The following is a 23,898-nucleotide window of genomic DNA, read 5'->3' on the forward strand; positions in this document are numbered from 1 at the left end:
AAAATGGACAGGGTGAGTCTGCCTTTCTTAATCAGTCTCAGCTCCTGTGTGTTAATTATAATGTGAGTGCAATGAATGATTAAAACAGTTTTTCAGTTTAATTTTCACCATACTGAGTTTTCACTTATGTGCTTTCTTTGGAACCCGACTCCCAAGTAAGATCCCATCCCACTGTTTAAAGACTTTAGAATATGGATAGCATCTCAGGTCATTAGTGGGGTGGAAGTGGGGGCCAGAGGGTGCTGGGCAGTGGATAATAACAATAATGGATTAAAAAAATAATAATGGATTTTTAATTGATGCAGTTGGGATAGCCATGGGGAGGGAGCACTAGATTCCATTTGTTATATTAATATGTTATGCAAAGTATACTGGCTTAATGATTTCAATTCATTTCTGTTTTTATTTATTGTGATAAGAACACTTAACGTGAGATCTACCCACTTAACAGATTTTTAAGTGTATAATGCAGTATTATTCTCTATAGGCACAGTGTTATATAGCAGATCACTAGAATTTATTCATGTTGCATAACTGAAATTTTATACCCGTTGTTTAGCAACTCCCAGTTTCTCCCTCCTCCCACCCCTACCCCATGACAACTACTATTCTGTTCTTTGCTTCTTTGAATTTGACTATTCTAGATACCTCATCTAAGTGGAATCATGTATTATAGTATTTGTCCTTCCATGACTGGCTTATTTCACTTAGTATAATTCCTGTAAGGTTCATTCATGGTGTTACATATTGCAGGATTTCTTTTAGAGGCTGAATAATATTAATATTGCATTTTATGTATATACCACAGTTCATATATCCATTCATTTGTTGGTAGACATTTAGGTTGCTTCCACATCTTGGTTCTGGTGAATAGTGCTGGAGTGAACATGGGAGTGCTAATATCTCTTCGAGATCTTGATATCAAGTCTTTTGAATAAATACTCAGAAGTGAGATTGCCATGAACATAGTAGTTCTAATTTTATTTATTTATTTTTTTTTGAGGAACCTCCATACTGTTTTCCATGGCAGCTGTACCATTTTACTTCCCACTAGTGCTTGAGCAATCCAATTTTGTCAAAATTTGTAACAACACTTTTGTCTTTTGCCTTTTTTTGATAGTCAGGTGTGAGGTGATATCTTATTGTGGTTTTGATTTGCATTTCCCTGATGAGTGACTTTGAGTATCTTTTCAGATAGGTGTTGGCCATTTGTATGTCTTCTTTGTAGAAATGTCTATTCAGGTCCTTAGCCCATTTTTTAACTGGGTTATTAGGGATTTTTTTGCTGTTGAGTTGTAGTAGTTCCTTATATATTTTGGGAATTAATCCCTTATCAGATATATGGTTTGCAAATACATTTCTTAGGTTGCCCTTTCACTCGGTTGATTATTTCCTTTGCTGTTATTTGCCTGTCTTAAGTACCAGGAACAAAATGTACATAAATGTGTGTATAACTTTGGGTGTGTGATAAGCATACTCTAAAGGTAGAATTCATAAAAGAAAAAATAAATGGATTCAACTACATAAAGAAAAGTTTACATAGAAGAAAATATAAGTAAAAGATGACAGAACAATACCAATATTTACAGCATATGGCAGAGAATTAACATCCTTAATATAAGGAACTTTTAGAAGACAATAAGAAAAAGGAAATACAACTCAATACCTGAAAAGGTTAAGATAAAAACAGGAAATTCACAAATAGGAAACACAAATGGACCACATTAGCAAAGATTCATTACAATGATATCCATCTATGGCAAAAATATAGTCAAGTGAGGAGAGTGATAGAATGCTGGTGGAATTGAAACCTTAAAAGTTCTAAAAAGCATACATAAGTAGAATAAGGTATGTTTGAGGATGTTTATCCCAAGACTGTTTATAACAAGGAAAATTGGAGGCTGGGCACAGTGGCTTATGCCTGTAATCCTAGCACTGTGGAAGGCTGAGGTGGGAGGATTGCTTGAGGCCAGGGGTTCAAGACCAACCTGGTCAACATAGTGAGACCCCCATCTCTACAAAAAAATTGAAAAATTTGCCAGGTGTGGTGGCACGCTTCTGAATTCCCAGCTACTCAGGAGGCTGAGGCAGGAACATCTCTTGAGCCCAGAAGTGTGAGGTTGCAGTGAGCTATGATGATGCCACTGTACTCTAGCCCAGGCAACAAAGCGAGACCCTGTCTCAGAAAAAAAGGAAAGAAAAAGAAAAATTGGAAATGATCTAAATATCCATAATGTAAACTCTTACTGTGCATTTCTTTGCAGTGGAATACCATGTAGGCTATAGCATGAATGTTGCAGATTATAAAATGTAATAATTGTACTTCAAACTAAAACCAAAATGCCTGTGCTGATATGCTGTGCGTAAGAAGGGACTAAAAGGTTATGAGCTGTGAGGTTCAAGGTGGTTGTTTTTGCAATAGGCAAAAGTAATTTTCTTCCTTTTTTAAAATTTTTTTTTATTTTTTAATTTTTCACTTAGGTCTTCCTCTGAACAAAAGTAAGTTTAAGGCATTTTGCAGGGAAAAACAAATGTCTTTGGAGAGATGGGAAGATGATAAGGCACTCTTGAGGAGAAACTCCCTTTTTTTTCCTTTAAAGATGGGAACAGTCTGAGCACATTTATAGTTGACAATGTGACATGTTTAGAAGGGACCTGTTATAGATACAGGAGAGAAGAGACACACACACTCTTTTTTAGTGTAAATTACCCAGTTGCTCCTAGACATCATCTGCCTTCCTGCTTGCTTGGGTAGGAGTTGTTGATGATTGTCTGTATGGATAGAATGTTCTTCATTTTTATAATGGCTTTTTATTTAACTCTGAGATTTATGAAAGAAGAATTGCCAAAATATAAACTCAATTAATGATGGAAAAGGAATATCAGACAAAACATTAGGCCTCAGATTGGTTGGAGTGTCATTTATTTGTCAACTCTTAAGTGCTCTCTTAAGGAAATTGGGAGTGTTATGTGAAGAGGGGAACGTCTAAGTTAGTCATCTTAAGTACCAATCTTGAGGGTGCCACTTACCAGCTGTGAGATTTTTTTTTTTTTTTTAGCTGTGAGATGTTAAGTAATTTTCTTAGCTTTACTGAGACTGAGTCTTCTCACTTAAAAGGGGGTGGGGGTAAAAGGATATATTTAGGATGATTGTCATAAAGGTTAGCAATAATGCATGTAAAGTGACTAACACATTGTAGACACTTAGAAAATGATGGATACTCATATTGTTATTAAGCCTGGTATAATTAAAGGGATGAGGATTGCTGGTGTGGTACCTCTTCCCGTGTGTGTGTGTGTGTGTGTGTGTGTGTCTCTCTCTCTCTCTCTCTCTTTTTCTTTCTCATTCTTCCCTGCGCATGTCACTGCTTTGTTATAATCGTAACTGACTATTGCAATTGGATTTTAGTTTGTGGGTTTTTTTTTTAATAATAACCAGTTCCATAGGGACAGCCCCAGTTTAGTTGAGCCCTGTCAGTTGAACTTGAATAGAGTGTGACGCTTAACTGATTTGGTTTTGAACCAAAGACCCAACATTGAAGAACTTTGTCATACTGGGTGACTACCATTTTTAGCACCTCAGCGAGGCTCTAGATCTAATGACTAGAAACCAATGTTGGAGTAAGGTTGAGAGGCTTTGACCTTTGTTGTTACATAAGGTTCAGCTTCTCCAATGTTAGAATGATTGTTGTTTCAACCATGGATTGCAGAAATGTATCCTTCCAAAATCCATCAATAAGGGTAGTACTGTATTCATCAGTAGAGAGCTGCAGTCATTCTGGGGAGATCGAACATGAGCCTGGTGACAATAGGCTGTTTTGTGAAGCTGGATATGTTAAACAAACAACAAAGACTGATGGAATGAATAAATTGCTAATATTCACGTGAGAGCTAATTTTAGTTCCTGGGCCTCCCTGAGATCTTGGAAATGAGAATGAAAAAAGATCTTGCCTGTGTTCAGGATTTTTGAATGTCCCAAGGTGCTAATGTGACCTAGATACTTAACTAGTCAAGTCAGATGACTTGACTTTGTCCTACAAAAGGATTTCCAACACTCAGAACTAGTGTCTGCATTTTCTTAGAAGTAGAAAACGAACACTCATTTTACTAACAAAGTCTAAGAATCAGCTTTTTATTGATTTTCACTTTATTTCTTTCAATTAGACTAGCCTTTGCTTAATGTCTTGTTATTTTTGGCGATTAGGATAGTTAGTTGCTTATTAGTAAATTGTGTGTTCTAGTTCACCAGAGTGAATATGTATGTATATTTTTGAATAACAAGAATTATTTATGTAAGCAACAACTCTGTTTGAAAGCCCTAGAAAACATTAATTATATTGCTGTTTCTCTTGCCCCAAATGTCTCATGAAGCTATGTGGTGAATGCTTAAGTGCAGCACTATCTTTTGGTGATTGCTGTCGCTGTGGGGAAATATCCTGGTTTGGTCGTACACAGAATTGGCCTTCTGTTATGGAAAAAAAGTGCCCTGGACCCAAGGACCTGTTTTCCTTCCGTGAAAAAGGAATTATTTTTTATTATACAGACATTATAGGCTCCCTAAGGGGAAAATTACAGAAATATGTCCTTCCTAACTACATTTATAATGGCAATGTTGCATACATAAAAGAAAAAAGTCAAAATTCTTTCACCCTAAAAGATGAAATTACTTAGTCTTTCTTTCTAAGCCTTTGTCCTTATTCATATATGATATAGTAATTTTTGTGGTTGTATTTGCGGTATAGATACAATCATAGGTTTTTTTCTCCTCATTTGACATTGTATTATAGCATTTTCCATAGTTAACAAAAGCTACAATATATCCACGTAAGAGAATACCGTGCAGCCATTAAAAAGAATAGGAAACACCCACATCCATGTCCAGAGGCAGTTCTTACCCTTCCAGACTTCTTTTTCCTCTCTGCGTATACACATACAGGGTCTTTTTGTTTTGTTTTTACTGGTATGCAATCATAATGTATGTATATGCTTTTATTCAAACTTGTCTTTTTTTTAACTTAATATTTCAAGAACCCTCTTCATACAAGTGTACATAGATCTGCCCAGCCTTATTCTTTTTAATGACTGCATGATATTTTCTTGGGTGGATATATTATAGCTTATTTAACCAATTCTCTACTTACTACTTTTAAGCTGTTCCTAAATTTTCTGTAATATAAAACTTAAATTGATTTAATTATTTCTCTTTGCCAGTCAATTTTTTTTTTTTTAAGTTTCACTGAATTTAGGATAAGTCACTGGGTTTTGCTAGAGAATCACAGTATTCTTAACTGTACTTGGAGAGGGCAAAGAGGTATTTGGGTGACTGGAGTTTTTTTCCCAGTCATTTCTTTTTTAACCAGCATAGGGACGGTCATTTAAAAGATCAGCTTAATTGTTCAAGCTGTTAATAATCAGCTTATTATTTTGCCAATAGAACTTTAGATTCTTCGATTAATTTAGAGTTATTCACTAATGGTCCTTTCCATTGTTTTAGGACCTGTGTTTTTGTATGATATTACTACCTAATTGCTTTTTTGACCCATGGGGGTGTTAAAGTTTTAAAAAATGGACATTTTCTTCAATCAATCTTATGTATCAGAGAGTTGAACAAATGGAAAGGGTATCACTGCAGTACTTGAATAATAATTTAAGGCCTTTTTTTTTTATTGTGGAAAGAAACATATAACAAAATTTACCATCTTAACCATTTTTAAATGTACAGTAGTGTTAACTGTATGCTCATTGTACCATAGATCTCTAGAATCTTTTCGTGTTGCAAAACTGAAACTCTCTCCGTTGAACAACTCCCTCTTTTTTCCTCCCCCTAGCCCTTGGCAGCCACCATTCTACTTTCTGTTTTAGAGTTAGACTACTTTAGATACCTTTTATAAGTGGAAACATGCAGTCTTGTTGTGACTGGCTTATTTCACTTAGCATAATGCCCTCAGGTTCATTCATGTTGCTGCATTGGCAGGATTTCCTTCTTTTTTAAGGCTGAATAATATTCCATTGTATGTATATAACGTAGTTCATATATCCATTTGTGTGTCCATAGACATTTAGGTTCTTTGTACATCTTGGCTATTATAAATAATGCTGCAATGAACATGGATGTACAAGTCTTTCTTTGAGATCCTGTTCTCAATTCTTTTGGATATATACGCAGAAGTGGGATTGCTAGATCATATGGTAATTCTATTTTTAATTTTTTAAGGAAACTCCATAGTGTATTCCGTAGTGACTGTAGCATTTTACCTTCCCACCAGCTGTGTACAGGGTTCCAGTTTTGCCACATCCTTGCCCACACTTGTTTTGGTTTTTCTGATAGTGGCCATTCTAAGGGGTGTGTGGTAATATCTTGTGGGTTTGGTTTGCATTTCCCTAATAATTAGTGATGTTGACCATCTTTTCATATGCTACTTGGTCATTTGTATATCTTTGGAGAAATGTCTATTCAAGTCCTTTGCCCACTGTTATTTAATTTTTTTAATTTTTTTGTAGATGGGGTCTCACTGTGTTGCCCAGGCTGATCTTGAGCTTTTGGCCTCAAGCTGTCTTCTGCCTTGGCCTCCCAAAGTTCTGGGGTTACAGGCCTGAGCCACCATGCCCCACCTCTCCTTTTAAATTGGGTTGTTTCTTTCTTTGATTGTTGAGTTATAAGGCCATTTCATTTTAATAGGTCAAATTTACCAAAATTTAATAGTGGGATATGTAAAAATCACCATTGAAAGCTACTTTATTGTTTTTATTTTTATTATAGATTCTTTGGTTCAATGATGGGTAGGTATGAGTTGGTGGACAAAATATAATAATGTTTTTTTATCCCTAAAATGTTCACTTTGAGATTATTTTTTCAACTAGCTTATGAGGGAGACATGGTAAAGATGATATTTCAGGTCCTTTAGAAAGACCATGTTCTATTGGACAACGAATTATTATTATTATTATATTCCAACTAAATTAAAGACTCCATCTCTATTTTTGGATCCCATACCCTCTGCCCATTTCAAGAGCTTTACACAGTCCAGTGTTCTTTATCTTAAATAGTTAATCTTTGTTGACTAGCTTCCTCTCACTGGCTTTTTGAAAAATTGAGACATAATTCACATGCCATAAAATTCACCATTTTAAATTGTACAACTCTATTGTTTTTATATATTCATAAAATTGTACAAGCAACACCACTGCCTAATTCCAGAACATTTTCATTATCCCCAAAAGAAATCCTTTACTTCATAGCAGTCACTCCCTGTTCCCCTTCACCCTAACCCCTAGCAACCACTAATCTATTTTCTATCTCTATGGATTTGCCTATTCCTGAGATTTCAGATATATGGAATCATAATATGTGGGATTTTGTGACTTTCCAGTGACTTTTAAACATGTGTATGTTTTCTGTTAAAAAAATATTAATAAAACTTCTCCATCAACTACAAAACTTCTCCTACCACTTCTACTGCCCAATCTCTCTTCTCCTATGCATAACTCAACTTCTTGAAAGAATTATCTATTTTTACTGTCTCCATTTTTTTCCCCACCATACTTTGCTCTTTAGCTCATTCCAGGGTGGTTTCTAATTCTGCCACTACCAAAGCAGCTCTTGAAAAGGTCTCCAGTGATCTCACATCACTAACTCCGGTTTTCAGCTCTCAGTTGCTTTCTGAGCAGCAGGTTACTGCTCTGCCAGCTGTTCTCTTTCATGGACACCCTCTTAACTTGGCCTCCTTCGCATCAGACTGCTGTGGTTTTCCTTCTTCCACTCTGGCCTCCCGTTGTCTCCTTGTGGAGATCCTCTGTAATGATGGTGTGCACAACCATTAAAGAAATCTTCAAGGCCTAGTCTCCAGCTCTCTTCCTTTCTCATTTTATATTTTCCCCTGAATCACTCTCGTCTGTGGCAGGACTTCACTTGCTTGTTAGCAAATCACTGACACATTTGTTTCCACAAACCTATTCTCTGGATTCCATACCTAGAGATCGCTGCTTACTTAATGTTTCTACATGGATGTCTCAGATACAGCTCAAATTTATGATATTTCTCCTCAAAAATGGTTTTCTACCAGCGTTCCTAACTTCAGTGATGGTGCTGTCTGTCCTGTTGAACAGGTCAGAACCTTGGGAGACAAATATGAAACACATGCTCCCTCACCTTCCATATCAGTCCATCACCAAATCTCAGAAATTTCTCTTCTAAAATCTCTCTTAATTCCTCTCACTTTTCCATGTGTCTGCCATTGCTAGGTTTATCTAGCCTCTTAACCCAGATACAGCAATACTTTCCTAATTGGCACCTGCTTCTATTTTGGTCTGTCTTTATTCCATACCAGACCTAAATCCTTAACATAGATTATAATTATCCTGGTGGCTTTTACTTTCGCTTTCAGAAAAGTCCCTATTGGATGATAAAATTGTATGGTTGCTATAATTATAAGGCCCTACATAATCTGGTCCCTATCTTCCTCTCTAGCCTCATCTTGAACTATGCATTATGCATGCTTACTTGCCGGCTGCATTTTAGACACTGTGACTGTCTCTCAGGACCTTGAATGCCCCTTAACTTCCTTCCGGCCTTAGGGTCTTTGTACCTGCTGTTCTTTTTACCTAGGACCCTAATTGCCATGTTCTCTTCCCCTAGTTCCTTTCTTTTGTTAATTTTTCTTCTACTCTCAGTTTGTAGCTCAGTTACCTCTGCAGGGAAGCCTTCCCTGACCTTCCTAAGGCAGATCCACGAATTAGGGAGGTTTCATATCACCTTGTACCTATCATAGTATTTATCACTGTTACAGTTTTACATGAATTTGAGTGATTCTTGGATTAATACCTGTCCTCTACTACCAGACTGTCAGCTTCACGAAGGGAAGGATCGTCTGTGATTGCTTACTGCAGTACCCCCAGCATTTTGCACAGTGCCTGGCCCATAGTTGACACTTAACCAGTATCCGTTGAATGAATAAAGGAATGCATGCCAGCTATCACAACTTCTTAAGCCTATTCTGTGTAATCCAGTTGAACAAAGTAGTGCTCATAGAAAGTGAAACATTTTTATGTAATACTTCACCTTTAAAAGTGGAGGAACCAAGTACCCCAACTTCCTTAAAAATTCCATTATTTATAGTAGAGGATGCAACCTGTCAGCCTGTAAGTTGCATAAGGCTACAGTTATTATATATTGCCCATATTGATTTTAAGAATCAAAGAAATTTCATATGAAAACTTGGTTGGAAAATAGATATTAAGAGATCTGGCAAAACTGGGCTGGCAAACACACTTGACCGTAACCACCTAGAACTGAGTGGTGGCCATACCCTTTGAAATGGTCATTTGTATCATCTGGTGTAGTGCTACTAAAGGTGTGGTCATTGAACTGGCTGCTCAACCGTGAACTATTTGTAACTGTTTGCAAAAATAAGGACTTTGTGCCATATGTTTAGTTCAGCTGATGTTTCTTTGGTTGCATGATTTTCTTCAGTGGGTTGATTTACATTCTGGCACAATCTCCTTATCTTGTCAGGGACTGGCATTCGCAGTAGTACCAATAGCTTTTCCTTGTAAATATTTGAGTTTGCAACTCCTGATTTTCACAGTTTATTTGAAATGCCAGTGCATAATAACATTCAGAAGTCGTAAGGCAATAATTATGTTAATATGTACTGCTCTTAGGTAATACTGTTCAGGTTTAATTTACCAAGGTATCTAGGTTATTAAGTTTCTTTAATAGATTTTCTGAAATTTTACATTTGAGATTTTAAGACTTTTGAACATAGACATTATGTTGAGATATTTTCCTCTTGTGTGTTTAGCAATGAAGTTTAGTAATAGATTGGGCTACCACTGTAGAATAAAGGACATGAATATATTTGAATGGATGCCTTGGTGTGGTACTCAGATGTGACCTTTCTTTCCATGTGTAAAATTTGACTTCATTCCTGTGTCATTGAAGGAAATGGAATTGGCCCATCTTTCTCACTCACTTGACTGATTTCACAGGAATAAAATACAATATTCCTGTTAGAATTAAAACTAAAGTTTTTATAGATTTTATGCCTTTTAATTGCTCCATCATTTATCTTGTTGATCCTGAGTTTGTACTGCTTTTAATTGAGCATGAAATACAAAGGTAGTACAAGCTTTTTTTTTTAAATGTGAAAATTGATTGAGGCAATTGCTGTGCAATTGAATGGAGCAGAAATGTGTTCATGGTTGCTTGCCCACGGATTAACTCTTTTGCCAGCCCCACAGATGACAGAATTAATGTATATCTACTTCTGATGTCTAAGAATAGACTTAATATCCCTTTACATAGACTTAATATATTTTAATGAGACTTTTTATTGCCAGCATATATTCATACAGTAAACTTGTACTTCCACTGTTCTATAGAAACTGTTCTTTAAAAGATCACCAGTCCCCACCTAAATGTAAAGTCAGTTGCTTTTAAAAGTTATTATTCTCCCAACCTCTGTCCAGCATTTTGTATTTTTATCCAATCCTGCACAGTTGCTACTTCTCATTTAATCCTTCTCTTATAAAATTGAAGGTTATCTGTTGTAAAATAATTCTTCTTTTCTTTTTTATTTATAGTTGTCTGATATACTTTTACTTAAGCTTTTATGTTCAATGTTTGACTTACTCTTTTTTAGCCATAGTTTTTGTTTACCAGCATAGTTTATTGTGGCTAGCTGGTTTTGGCTTTGTGATCTAGTCTGAGAGTCTTATACTGTGTTTACTATTCACATTCATTTATTTCACATTTGTTTTATGTTGTGCTTTGTTTGGTTGCTTCTTTTTTTTTTTTCTTATGATCTGATTTTCACCCCCCTTTACTACCTGATTTTATCTGATTATATTATTTCTTTTAATTCTTCTAGTGTTTATATTCTTAAAAGTATACTTGTATTTCTGCTACTTAATTTATCAGCTTTAAATGGAATCTTTTGGCTGAGCATGTTGATAATTTATGGGGAAATACTTTGAGACTATGTAAATATCCTATTTCTCATCAAACTTTTACCTATTTTTAGCATCCATTGATGATTCTTAATTGAAACAATTATTAGCATGGTGATTGCCAAATGTAATTTTCTAACTCCATTACTTCTACATTTATTGTCATTCTATTCTAAGTAACAGCTGTCCTTTCCCCCCACTTATCTATTTATATAAATATGGATTCATGTATTCTTTTATTTTATGGGCTATAATCCCTTGTTAGCATTTTTCATTCACATGGACCCAGATTTGCCCAGCGGGAGCCCCTTCAAGCTGGCTCCAGTGTACTTTTTACTTGTCCCTATCTTCCTTTGAGTGCGTTCTGTTTTCTTATATAGTAAAATATTTTGGGTCTATCTTGTACTTTCCCTACTCCAGACCTGTAATAGCCATTTATCCAAGGAACTCTGATTCCTTTTAATGGGGAGTGGTACTTAGAAACCAAGGTCTAGGTCACTAGGTATGCTCATTGCTATGGGTGGCGTGTCATTGCTTCTAGGCTCTTGTCTTATCACTTGAGATTCCTTTATAGCCATCTTCTTTCTGTTTGCTGTAGATTATATTAACGTTGCATTCTTAATCCCTTCCATATTTTCCCCCTATAAGTTAGTATCCTGAAGCATTCTTAAAGATCACAGGAAATAGTTATATTCAGGTAGAGTATAATTTTTATATAGATAACAACAAATCTGTTGATATATCCATTAAATCTAATCCTACCTGTCATTACTCTTTTCACAAGTTCTTTTACTATGAAAGTTGTGTTTTTGTAAATGTTTTTTTTTTATTAAAGAGTAAGTCATGTCATCTAATTACTGGGTATTTATTCTTTATGTATTCAATTATGTTACTGTGTGCTTGGCATAATATAACAGAAGAAAAAAAGAATTTATTATCTGGTCAGACTGAAGGATGATAGAAGTGTTTACTGTTGCTTTGGTTATTCTATCTGTTTTCAGTAACTGTTTCAACTGCTTTTATGTCTATGCTTGGATCTACATATATTTAAGTGACTATCATTGTACTAGTTTACAGTGTTCCTCACAGAGTCATAAAATTCCAGTTAGAAAAACCCTTAGATTGTCATGTCTAATCCCTTAAGTTTTATAGATGGGGAAACTGAGATCTAAGAGTTGAGGTGACTTGCCAAAGTCCATGGCTAATTGATTGCAGAGCTAAGATTAGAATCCAGGTCTCCTGACTTCCATACTAGAACATTTTTGCTGGGGGTGATGGAGGGAGCTTGGGTTGATGGTGCCTGCTTGAAGTTTGCATGGTTGCTAGGTAGATACAGCATTCTTGACACTCAAACATCCAGATGGGCATTGAGTTTTTCAAATGGTTGGTCATTTGATGACCAGGAAGGGAATACTAAAGAAGATGGTGTGGATCAGAAGTTGTTTAAGGATGTCAGCTGTCTGACCATACAGTTTAAGGCCAGAATTCTAAGCAGACAGTTTCAAAGCTCTTCCTACCATACAATCCCATCTACTGGCTTTCTGCTCTCCCTTCAGAACATCCTGTTTATAGATAAGGTTTGTTGGTTTTCTTTTTTTAATATTTTCAGTTTAGCAGTATTTTAACATCAAAATAGCTATATTGGCACCAGTTTCTTAAAAAGTTAAGCATAAATATATATCATATGATCCATTCCTAGGTGTCTACCTAAGAGAAGTGAAAACATATGTCCATACAAAGACTTGTATGTGAAATGTTCATAGCAGCATTGTTTATGATAGCCAAAAAGTAAAAACAATCCAAATGTTCAACTGATGAATGGATAAACAAAATGTGGTTATCTGTACGATGGAATATTATTCAGCCATAGGAAGGAATGAAGTACTGGTACATGTTACAACATGCGTGAACCTCACAAACATTGTGTTAAGCGAAAGACTGCAGACACAAAAGACCACATATTGTATGATTTCAATTATATAAAATGTCCAGAAAATGCAAATCTATAGAGACAGAAGGTATATTAGTGGTTACCTGAGGCTGAGGTTGGAAATAAGGAGTGATTTGCAGCTGGGCATGTGGTTTCTTTATGGGGATGATGGGAATGTTCTAAAATTGGGTTGTGGTGATGGTTGCACAACTCTGTTACTATACTAAAAACTATTCATTTGTACACTTACAGGTGAATTTTATAGTGTGTAAATTATACTTCACAAAACTTGAGTTACATTTTGTAAATTTAGTGTCTATAGTATTGTTATATTTAAGTATCCTATCCTATTTTCATTATTAAACATTTTATACTACTTTCTTTCCACTTTTAAGTATGATTTTCAAAAAATGCTAATGTCAAATGATGTTAATGGTAACAGTAAAAAATGGCCAGCATTGGTTAAATAGTTCCTGTGTACCAGACATTACGCTAAGTACTTTTCACAGGTTATCGCATAGTGGTGCTGTGATATTGGTACTATTATCCTTGTTTTACAGTTGAGGAGACCGTCTCATAGAGGTAAATAACTTGTCCAAAGTGACATAGCTAAGTAAGGGGACAATCAGGAATTTGAACAGAGGCACTGTTAATCTGTATGCTCCGTGTATGGATATGTAGTGTTTTTGGTGGAGAATTGTACTGCCCTTCAACTGCTGTGACTGTTAAATAGCCATGTGTATATGCCACTGTGCTGAATGCTCTATATGAGTATTTATGTGTGATCTTTCTAGGAAATTCAAATGGGCATTTGGTATTGCCTGGTTGTACAGCTTGTACAGCAAAGTGAATCTTACTAATCAGTTTTACTTCTTTTTCTCCACCCCCTAGTCTTAATTTTAAAGACCCTGAAGCAGTCAGAGCTCTGACTTGTACTCTCCTGAGGGAAGATTTTGGACTTTCTATTGATATTCCATTGGAGAGACTAATTCCCACAGTTCCCTTGAGGCTCAACTATATTCATTGGGTGGAAGATCTGATTGGTCACCAGGACTCTGACAAAAGTACTCTGCGAAGAGGAATTGACATAGGTATATAGTTTTAAGTTCTTTTTTGGCTAAACATACGTTTCGTAAGTTTTACAAGGTCAAATTCTTTGTATACTTTTCTGCTGGATATTTGTCATTGTGTGAAAGAAGCTGGCTACAGATACAGTGAGCATCCTTAATCTGAAAATCTGAAATCCAAAATGCTATAAAATCTGAAGCTTTTTGAGCTCAAAAGAAATGCTCAGTGGAGTTTTTCCAGATTTCGTATTTTCAGATTAGCGATACTCATCCAGTAAGTATAATGCAAATATTCCAAAATCCGAAAAAAAAAAAAAAAATCCAAAACACTTTTGGTCCCAAGTAAGCATTTTGCGTAAGGGATCCTCAACCTGTATTACTGTTCTTATTTGCTACATCTGGGCTTTTCTGCCATTATTTTCTCTTGAAAAAGGGTTGTCAGCTCCAAACAGGGAGCAAGAGGATAGGAGAAGTGAAATGAAAGTGAGGCTCTTGTTCACTTAGCTGTTCAGATTACCACATTGATGTCTGTGTCTGTTGGGCATTATTTTTACTCTGAATTATTTGATGTTAGCATAGTATCCTCTTATTGGGATTTTTCTTTTTCTTTTTCTTTTTTTTTGAGACAGAGTCTTGCTCTGTCACCTGAGCTAAAGTACAGTGGCATCATCATAGTTTACTGCAACCTCAAACTCCTGGTCTCAAGCTATCCTCCTGCCTCAGCCTCCCAAAGTGCTAGGATTATTGGTGTGAACCACCTTGCCCAGCCCCTTACTGGGATTTTAAGGTGGATGGCCATTTAATAAAAGATTATACAGGCTTGAATACTTTCAGGACTCTCTTTGATTATTTGTAGAGGATGTTTAAGATTAAAGGGAGGAAGAGTCATTGAGTTAAAGAAAGATGGTCTCTTAATTGTAAAGTTTTATAATAGAGGAGACTGTCCAGTTTGGTTTATTTGGTTAAGTAGAGATATAGATGGAGATGAAACCAGGGTATGTTTTAATTATAAATGTATGTTTGTTATAGCCAATATTTTCATTTGATAGGGTTTAAAAATTGTGTTTAGTCCTTTGACCTTTACTAGTCTTGTAGCAAAGATTGAAGTAACAGCTCTGTGACTCTATTTCTAAATATAGTACAGTTAATAGCAATCACAATTTTCTAGATAGTAGTAAATGTTTAACTTTGACATTTGCACACATTTTCAGTGAACAGTGTCCGTCTTCATCTTTCATGACCTTTTCAGCAGCATTTATTGACTCCTCCTCTCTCTTTGTGCATTCTCCTTTTCCACTTTCATTTCTACTCACTCTTTTCAGGCCTACCTTCCTGTCTCTGACCATTAGATATTGATAGTCTTTGTCTGAGGCTCAGTCTTTATCCCTTTTCTCACTCAGCACCCTACCGTAGGCAATTTCATTCACTTTTATGACTCTGTTTCCCAACTTCGTGCAGATAAGTCACATATTTATTATATTCCCTCACCTCAGATTACTTTTCTTGAGCTTGGGTCTCATGTATAGAAGAAATTTGGATATCTGAAAAACATCTCAGACTTGCCATGTCCAAGACTGAACTCATGCTCTTTCTTCCTAATCTTAGTTCTCTTCCTTTCTTATTTCAGTGAATCTACTACAATCTACCCTGTCATCCTTGACGCTTCTCTGCATTCTCACTGAGAGTGTCTATCACTACTTCCGTTGATTTTTTTCTCTTAAAGATTTCTTAAGTCATCTACTTCTCTCCATCTCCACTGCTAACCATCCCAGTCCAAGTCACCATTGCCTCTCACCTTGTCTGCAGGATAGATTCTCAACTATTCTGCGTAAAAAGCTTTACAGCTGGCAGACATCATGGCTGATGCCTGTAATCCTAACACTTTGGGAGACCGAGGTGGGAGGATTGCTTGAGGCCAGGAGTTTGAGACCAGCCTGAGCAACAGAGCGAGACCCTGTCTCTACAAAAAATAGAAAATTAGCCAGGCGTGGTGGTGCATACCTATACTCCCAGCTACAGGATTGCTTGAGCCCAGGTATTTGAAGTTGCAGTGAGATCTGATGACGCCACTGAACTCCAACCTGGGCAACAGAGCAAGACCCTGTCTCAAAAAAAAAAAAAAAAAAAAAAAAGGTTAAAAAATGCTTGACAGCCTATTTGGTACTAATTTGATTTTAATTATACCCGAAACCCTCTAAAATAGCACTTGGGGATGTAGAAGGTTAATGGATTTTAGCTCTTCACAAGGGGCACTGCTTACTGAAATCATACTCATTCTAATTAGAGTTTTTTTAATAAATTCTTCCCCCAGACTCCATCAGTTTGCTCTAATTCTATGATTATATACTTTCCATTTTTATTTATCATTACAAAGAAGATTACCTATTAAAAAATGTCATTTGGCTTTCTAAGGGGATTCTGCTCTGTCCTATAAAGGATTAGTAAAGAATCTTGTTGCATGCTATTAGAAGGCAAGTCTTTTGGTCTTGAGAATTGAGAAACTTTTTTTTGATAGAGGACAGGTCTTTTACCTACATTTATTACCCTGGAGGTAAGTGTATTTTTTTTTTTTTTTTAATGAAATTGAAGTATGAAGACAGAAACAGTTGTGTGAAAGTCAAGGGCCTTGGATCTGGTGTGGATTTTTCCCCCCTGAAGAGCGGAAAATTTTCACTACAACTGAAATTTTCTCATTCTCAGTGACTCAGGATCACCAGAATGGCTAGCAGGAGCTAAATAATTGTAGCTTCTGAGAGGAGCTTGAGTACCCTTTACCACCCCTTCCTAGGTGTTTGCCTAGGATCATCAGAGCCAGGATACTCTTGGGCAAACATGGTATGCGGTGCACTCATCACTGTGACTGTCAAAGAGCTTAAGTGTTCCTGCCATCAGTTGTCCTATGTTTTACCGGCCTATTCAGAATACCTAATGAGGAAGCAGTGTGATGAACCTGGATTTCCTCCTGGTTAGGAGTGTCTCCAGCCTTTACCTCTTCCTGCCAAATCCTTAGAAGACTAGACTGGAACCAGGAAGTGGTCAGGGGAAAGCAAGCCTAGAGTGGCTGGTATAGGCTGACTGCTGGAGGCCTTTGGGAAAAGCACTGGCAATCTTCTCTTGAATATACTTTTTAGAATCTAATTGGCCAAGATTAGTCACCATCATATTATAAAAGCAATATTTGTGGTTAGTGTATAGTCTAGTCAAGGGCTAGGGGTTCTGCATACAAGTTTAGGAACAAACTCTTCTTGTCAAAGGGTGATTTGTTTTGCCCGGAGCGTTTTGCCTCTGAATATCTCCCTTAAAACTATGGTGGGGCTAGGCAGTGACTCTGTTGTTTTGGCCCCAAATCAAATATCTTTCCATGTTTTTACATCTAAGAAACGAGGTCTCCCTTCAGTTTTGTTTTGTTTTTTACTTCTGGTTTCTTTCAAGTGATAACTACAGAAATGTAGTGAGTTGAGCAGTTAAACATCATAAAAATTTTAAACTCTTATGTATTTTCTGCTTTTGGAGAATGGGATGTACATTGATCTGTTTTAAGTTATTACTGTGGTGTTTTAACAAATAGCACTGATTTCTTTTAAGAAAATCGAGTTTTGTATGAGATTTAAAATGAAGACTTTTATAAAGTAAATCAAATTGAGTTTTGACCATTTTAAGTTAGTCATGTATTCCTTGACCTCCAAATATGTGTACTTCATTTTACATAGAATATACAAAAGAGGTGGACAGCAAGGTTCCTAAAGTTCGAACCTAATTGTGAGGTAAGACCAACATATACATACGAAATGACTAGAGAATCCAGTAGCCACCGTATGTATGAAATCAGGTACCAGCTTGTGATTTAAACTGTTAATGCTGTAAGAATTCTGAGAAGAGAAGAATGAAGTTTTCGTTATTATTCTCACCTTTCCCTCTGGTGTGTAGAATGTGTTTTGAATTTTCATTTTACTAGGTACGGGGGCATCCTGCATCTATCCCTTACTTGGAGCAACCTTAAATGGCTGGTATTTCCTTGCAACAGAGGTGGATGACATGTGTTTCAACTATGCAAAGAAAAATGTGGAACAGAATAACTTATCTGATCTCATAAAAGGTTAGCTCAACAGAATAAATATCCGTTTCAAGCTTTGTTTATTAACCTGTCTTTCTAATTGAACACGTCTCGTTATCTTTTCCTTTAATAATGAAGACTTTGATAATTTCTAAAACTCTGGCACATTGTAATTGGCTTTGCTATTTTGATACCAGAATTAACTCAGAAAGAAAACAGTAACTACAGTTAATCCTCATTACTTGTGGATTCTGTTTGTGAATTTGCCTACTTGCCGAAACTTACTTATTCATTCATTCATTTTAGTAGATTTTCTTGAATAAATGTTTCTTTATTTGCTAGATGCCCTTGGGGCCATTCCAAGAGACTTTAAGTAGTTGTTTTTTGTTTGTATATTTTAATAGACTTCATTTTTTTTTCATTTTTTCTTTTTTTTTAAAAAATATTATTTCTTTTTATTTTTAGTAGAGGTGGGGTCTCGCTCTTGCTCAGGCTGGTCTCGAACTCCTGAGCTCAAACGATCTGCCCACCTCGGCCTCCCAGAGTGCTAGGATTACAGGCGTGAGCCACCGCGCCCGGCCAATAGACTTCATTTTTTAGGGCAGTTTTAGGTTCACAAAAAAATTGAGAAGGTTCAGCAATTTCCTGTGTATCCCCCTGCTCCCACACATGCATAGCCTCTCCCATTATCAACATCCTCCACCAGAGTGGGACGTTTGTTGCAATTGATGAACTTACATTGACACGTCATTATCACCCAAAGTCAAGAGCTTACATGAGGGTTCATTCTTGGTGTTGTACATTCTGTGGTTTGGGGCAAATGAAAATGACCTGTCTCTACCATTACAGCAGTATATGCAGAATAGTTTCACTGCCCTAAAAATCCTCTGTGCTCCAACTGTTCATCCTTTACCCCCCCTAACCCCTCGCAACCACTAATTTTTTTTTCTGTTTCCATAGTTTTGCGTTTTCCAGAATGTTACATAGTTGAAGTCATACAGTATATAACCTTTTCAGATTGGCTTCTTTCACTTAGTAATATTTAAGTTTCTTCCATGTCTTTTCATAGTTTGATAGCTCATTTTATTTTTAGCACATTTCTTTTTAGTATTTCATTGTCTGAGCATACCACAGTTTATCAGTTCATCTACTGAAGAATATCTTGGTTGCTTCCAAGTTTTGGCAATTATAAATAAAGTTGCAATAAACATCCATGTGCAGGTTTTTATGTGCACGTAAGTTTTCAGTCGCTTTGGGTAAAATACTAAGGAGTATACTTGCTGGATCATATGGTAAGAGTATGTTTAATTTTGTAAGAAACCATCAAACTGCTTTCCAAAGTGGCTGAACTATTTTGCATTTCCACCAGCAATTAAAGTTCCCATTGCTCACATTGTCACCAGCATTTGGTGTTGTCACTTTTCTGGATTTTGGCCATTCTAAAAGGTTTATAGTGGTATCTCATACGTTTCCTTGATGAAATACGATGTGGAGCATCTTTTCATGTACTTATTTGTCATCTGTATATCTTTTTTGGTGAGGTGTTTGTCAGGTCTTTGGCCGATTTTTTTGTTGTTGTTGCTGAGGCTGGAGTGCAGTGGCGTCATCATAGCTCACTGCAACCTGGAATTCCTGAGCTCGAGCGATCCTCCTGCCTCATCCTCCCAAAGTGCCGAGATTAGTATATTTTGGATAACTGTCTTTTATCTAAGTCTTACAAACATTTCCTTGTAGTCTATGACTTGTCTTTTTATTCTCTTGACAGTGCCTTTTGCAGAGCAAAAATTTTTAATTTTAATAAGTCCAGCTTATTCTTTCTCCCATGGATTTGGCCTTTAGTATTATATCTAAAAAGTTATTACTATATCCAAGGTCATCTAGATGTTATCCTGTGTTATCTTTTAGGAGTTGCATTTTATATCTTATTGTGATACATTTTGAGTTAATATTTTTGAAGAGTGTAAGGTATGTGTCTAGGTTCATTTTTTGCATGTGTATGTCCAGGTGATGTTCCAGCATCATTTGTTGGAAAGACTATGGCTCCATTGGTTTTCCTTTGCTCCTTTGTCAAAAATCAGTTGACTGTATTTATGAGAATTTATTTCTGGGCACTCTCTTCTGTTCCATTGATCTGTTCTTTTACCAATACCACACTGTTTTGATCTTTGACAATAAATCTTGAAGTTGGGTAGTGTCAGCCCTTTAACTTTGTTCTTCTCTTTGAATTTTGTGTTGGCTATTCTGGGTCTTTTGCTTCTTCATATAAACTTTATTTTATTTAGTTAATTAATTTATTTTTTTAGGCAGAGTCTCACTTTGTCACCTAGGGTAGAATGCAGTGGCATCATCTGAGCTCACTGCAGCCTCAAACTACTGGGCTCAAGCAATCCTCCTGTGTCAGCCTCCTGATTACCTGGGACTACAGGTGCGTGCTGCCACGCCCAGCCCTCTCCATATAAACTTTAGAATTAGTTTGTGAATAGTTAAAATTTATTTTTAACCCCAAAATCAATACTCATGATGTCTTTATGGTCACTCGCAGACCTGTGCAGAGTGGCAAATAATTTGAGTCACCCAATATGCTTGTTCCCTGCTGAGGTTGAACAAGGTGATACTCTGCCTTCTTATTTCAGTTCTCGTACTGTAAACCAGTGTCCTTTCTGTGGTCTGTTTAGTGCCACATTTTCTGCATTTTTATCTAGTGTTCCTAAATGCAAGGAGGCTGTGATGTGCCTAACAGAGAAAACACATGTATTAGATAAGCTTCATTAAGACATGAATTATAGTGTGTTGGCCATGAATCCAGTGTTAATGAATGAGCAATGTATATTAAATGTCTTTAAACAGAAAAACACACAAGATAAGGTTGTGTATTTATTAGTTGATGAAAATGTTATGATCAGAGCCTTGTAGGAACTTAACGTTGTATTTCCCCTAGGAGCCAGAGGTTCAGTATTCATTTGCTAATTCAGTATTTGTGGCAACTTTATAGAACATAACTACTGTGAATAATGAGAATTGACTGTGTATGAAGTAACCCAGTCACAAAGATTTTAAAAGAAAGGGGCCAGACGTTGTGCCTCGTACCTGTAATCCGAGCACTTTGGAAGGCCAAGGTGGGAGGATTATTTGAGCCCAGGAATTTGAGACCAGTCTAGGCAATATAGCAAGACCCATCTGTACTAAAAAATTTTTAAAAATTAGCTGGTTGTGGTGGTGCATGCCTGTTAGTCCCAGCTACTTGAGAGGCCAAGGTGGGAGGATTACCTGAGCCTAGGAGTTTGAGGCTGCGGTGAGCTATGATTGTGCCACTGCACTCCAGCCTGGTCAAATGAGACCTTGTCTATTTAAAATAAAAAGGGGACGGAGGAAGGGAACCCTACTGTTGATTAAGTGTAACATCTTTTTAAATTTCAGTACATGGAACATGGAACTGTGTCAGGAATAGTCATCCCCTTATGAGCAGTTACTTTTTATTTTTGTGTCCATTGTATGTATGAAGTGCTGTTAATTTTTTCATTAAAGTGCTTTTATGTCTTTTTATGAAAGAAAGCTTTTCTAAGTGTTAAACATATCAATATAAAGGAAGATACTAACATTTTTAATGCATTTATTTCTCCATTGCTGTGTAACAAATTATTCCAAAATGTAGCAGCTTTAACAATAAACATTCATTATATCATAGTTTCTGTGGGTTAGGATGGGTGCGGCTTAGTTGGGTGGTTCTGGTTCAGAGTCTTGAAGCGTTTGTAGTCAAGTTGTTGGGTGGAGCTGCGATCAACCGAAGGATTGACTGGATAGAGATTTGCATCCAAGGTGGCTCACTTACATGGCTGTTGGAAGGAAATCCTAGTTCATTGCCATCTGATGTCTCCATGGAGCTATTTGCATGTCCTTAAAGCGTATCAGTCAGCCTCTCCTAGAGCAATTCAGGAGAAAGGGCAAGGAGGAAGCCATATTGCTTCCTATGACTTGGGACCTCCTGTCACTTCCATTATATTCTGTTTGTTAAAGCTGAGTCACTAAGTTTCAAGGAGAGAGAAATTAAACTCCACCTCTCGAAGTTCGTAGTGCCAAAGAATTTGTAGAGCATACAGTCATACATTGCTTCATGACAGGGATATATTCCGGGAAATGTGTCATTTGGCGATTTCGTTGTCTTGTGAACATCATAGAGTGTACATACACAAACCTAGATGGTATAGCCTGCTACACACTTATGATATATGGTGTAGCTTATTGCTCCTAGGCTAGAAACCTGCACAGCATCTTACTGTACTGAATAACACAATGGTAAGTATCTGTGTATCTAAACATTAGAAAAGGTACAGTGAAACTATGATACTATAATCTTATGGACCACTGTTATATATGCAGTCCTTTTTTTTTGAGATGGGGTCTCACTCTGTCGCCCAGCCTGGAGTGCAGTGGCATAATCATTGCAGCCTTGAATTCCTGGACGTAAGCAGTCCTCCTGCCTCAGACTCCCAAGTAGCTGGGACTACAGGTGTGCGCCACCATGGTGCAATCATAGCTCACTAATTTAAAAAAAATTGTTTTTAGAGACGGGATCTCACTGTGTTGCCCAGGCTTGTCTCAAACTCTTGGCCTCAAGTGATGCTCCTGCCTCAGCTTCCCAAGTTACTGGGATTATAGGCATGAGCCACTGCACCCAGCATTGCAGTCCATTGTTGAACAAAACATCATTATGCAGAACATGACTATATTTTAAACCACCACAACATTACTTGTAGTTAACAGTTCCTATTTTTTTCTCCTAGTGGTGAAAGTGCCACAGAAGACACTCTTGATGGATGCTCTTAAAGAAGAATCTGAGATAATCTATGACTTTTGCATGTGCAACCCTCCCTTTTTTGCCAATCAATTGGAAGCCAAGGTAAAATGTCTTCTGCTTTAAAGTAATTGAATACTTATCTAAATTTTCCTTGTTTGTAGAAATAAGAGCAAAGAGCAGCTTTTATTTTCTATATAAATTTTTTTGAGACAGTGTCTTGCTGTATTGCTCAGGCAGGCCTCAAGATCATTGCACTTCAGCTTTCCAAGTAGCTGGGACTACAGGCATGTGCCACTGCACCCAGCTTTTGGAAGCTGTATCAGTTAGGATGCTTTTGGTTTGAGGTACATTTGGCCCTCCATATCTGTGGATTTTGCATCTGCAGGTTCTGTCTGTGGATTCAATTGGGAAGGGAAAAACCAATGAAAAATAACAATACAACAATAAAAGTACAAATAAAAAAGCAATACAGTGTCACAGCTATTTGCATAGCACTTATATTGTATTAGGTATTATAAATAATCTAGAGATGATTTAAAGTATACAGGAGGATGTGTGTATGTTATATGTGAATACTGTGTCATTTTATGTAAGGGATTTGAGCATCTACAGATTTTAGTATCTGGGGGGGTGTCCTAGAACCAATAAGTTTATTGGCTTACATATCTGAGAAATCCAACAATAGTTGGGATTTCAGGAATGATTTGATCACGATGTTCACAGTATTAAAAAGGCTCTGTTTTTCTCTTGGCTCTGACCTGGTCCTTGGTTGTTTTTGTTCTTAGGCTGGCTTACTTGTGGCACAATACTATTTAGGGGGTGGGAGGATGAGGAGAGAGCTCTTGTCTTTCCCAAACCATTGAATATTTGATTTTCTTCTGATCAGACCAACTTAGGTCACAGTCCACTCCTGGACTACACTTGTTGGCTTAGGAAGGAAATCACTGTTTTTACTGCCACCTGTCATTTGATAGTAAATAAATGTCTGGTTTAATCTTTCCACCTTCAAATGGAAAATGTATTTGCTCATGACTATGGATAGAGATGCATTGGATAAAAAGAACTAAGCTATTAAAAAACTCAATGCGATAAAATGTTGTTGACT

At 36.7% G+C, this 23,898-nt stretch overlaps 1 protein-coding gene across 1 annotated transcript in view; it reads left to right on the forward strand.

The window, feature by feature from the left end:
- METTL16 (methyltransferase 16, RNA N6-adenosine) overlaps window positions 1–23,898 on the forward strand; it is a 67,336-nt gene that overhangs the window by 13,469 nt on the left and 29,969 nt on the right. The window contains exons 3-5 of the mRNA XM_069483481.1: window positions 13,769–13,968; window positions 17,900–18,040; window positions 22,780–22,895. Coding sequence (XP_069339582.1) covers window positions 13,769–13,968; window positions 17,900–18,040; window positions 22,780–22,895 — 457 coding nt within the window. The remainder of the gene's footprint in view (window positions 1–13,768; window positions 13,969–17,899; window positions 18,041–22,779; window positions 22,896–23,898) is intronic.

The sequence above is a fragment of the Eulemur rufifrons genome, chromosome 9, assembly GCF_041146395.1.
Source record: "Eulemur rufifrons isolate Redbay chromosome 9, OSU_ERuf_1, whole genome shotgun sequence".
Taxonomy (NCBI): domain Eukaryota; kingdom Metazoa; phylum Chordata; class Mammalia; order Primates; family Lemuridae; genus Eulemur; species Eulemur rufifrons.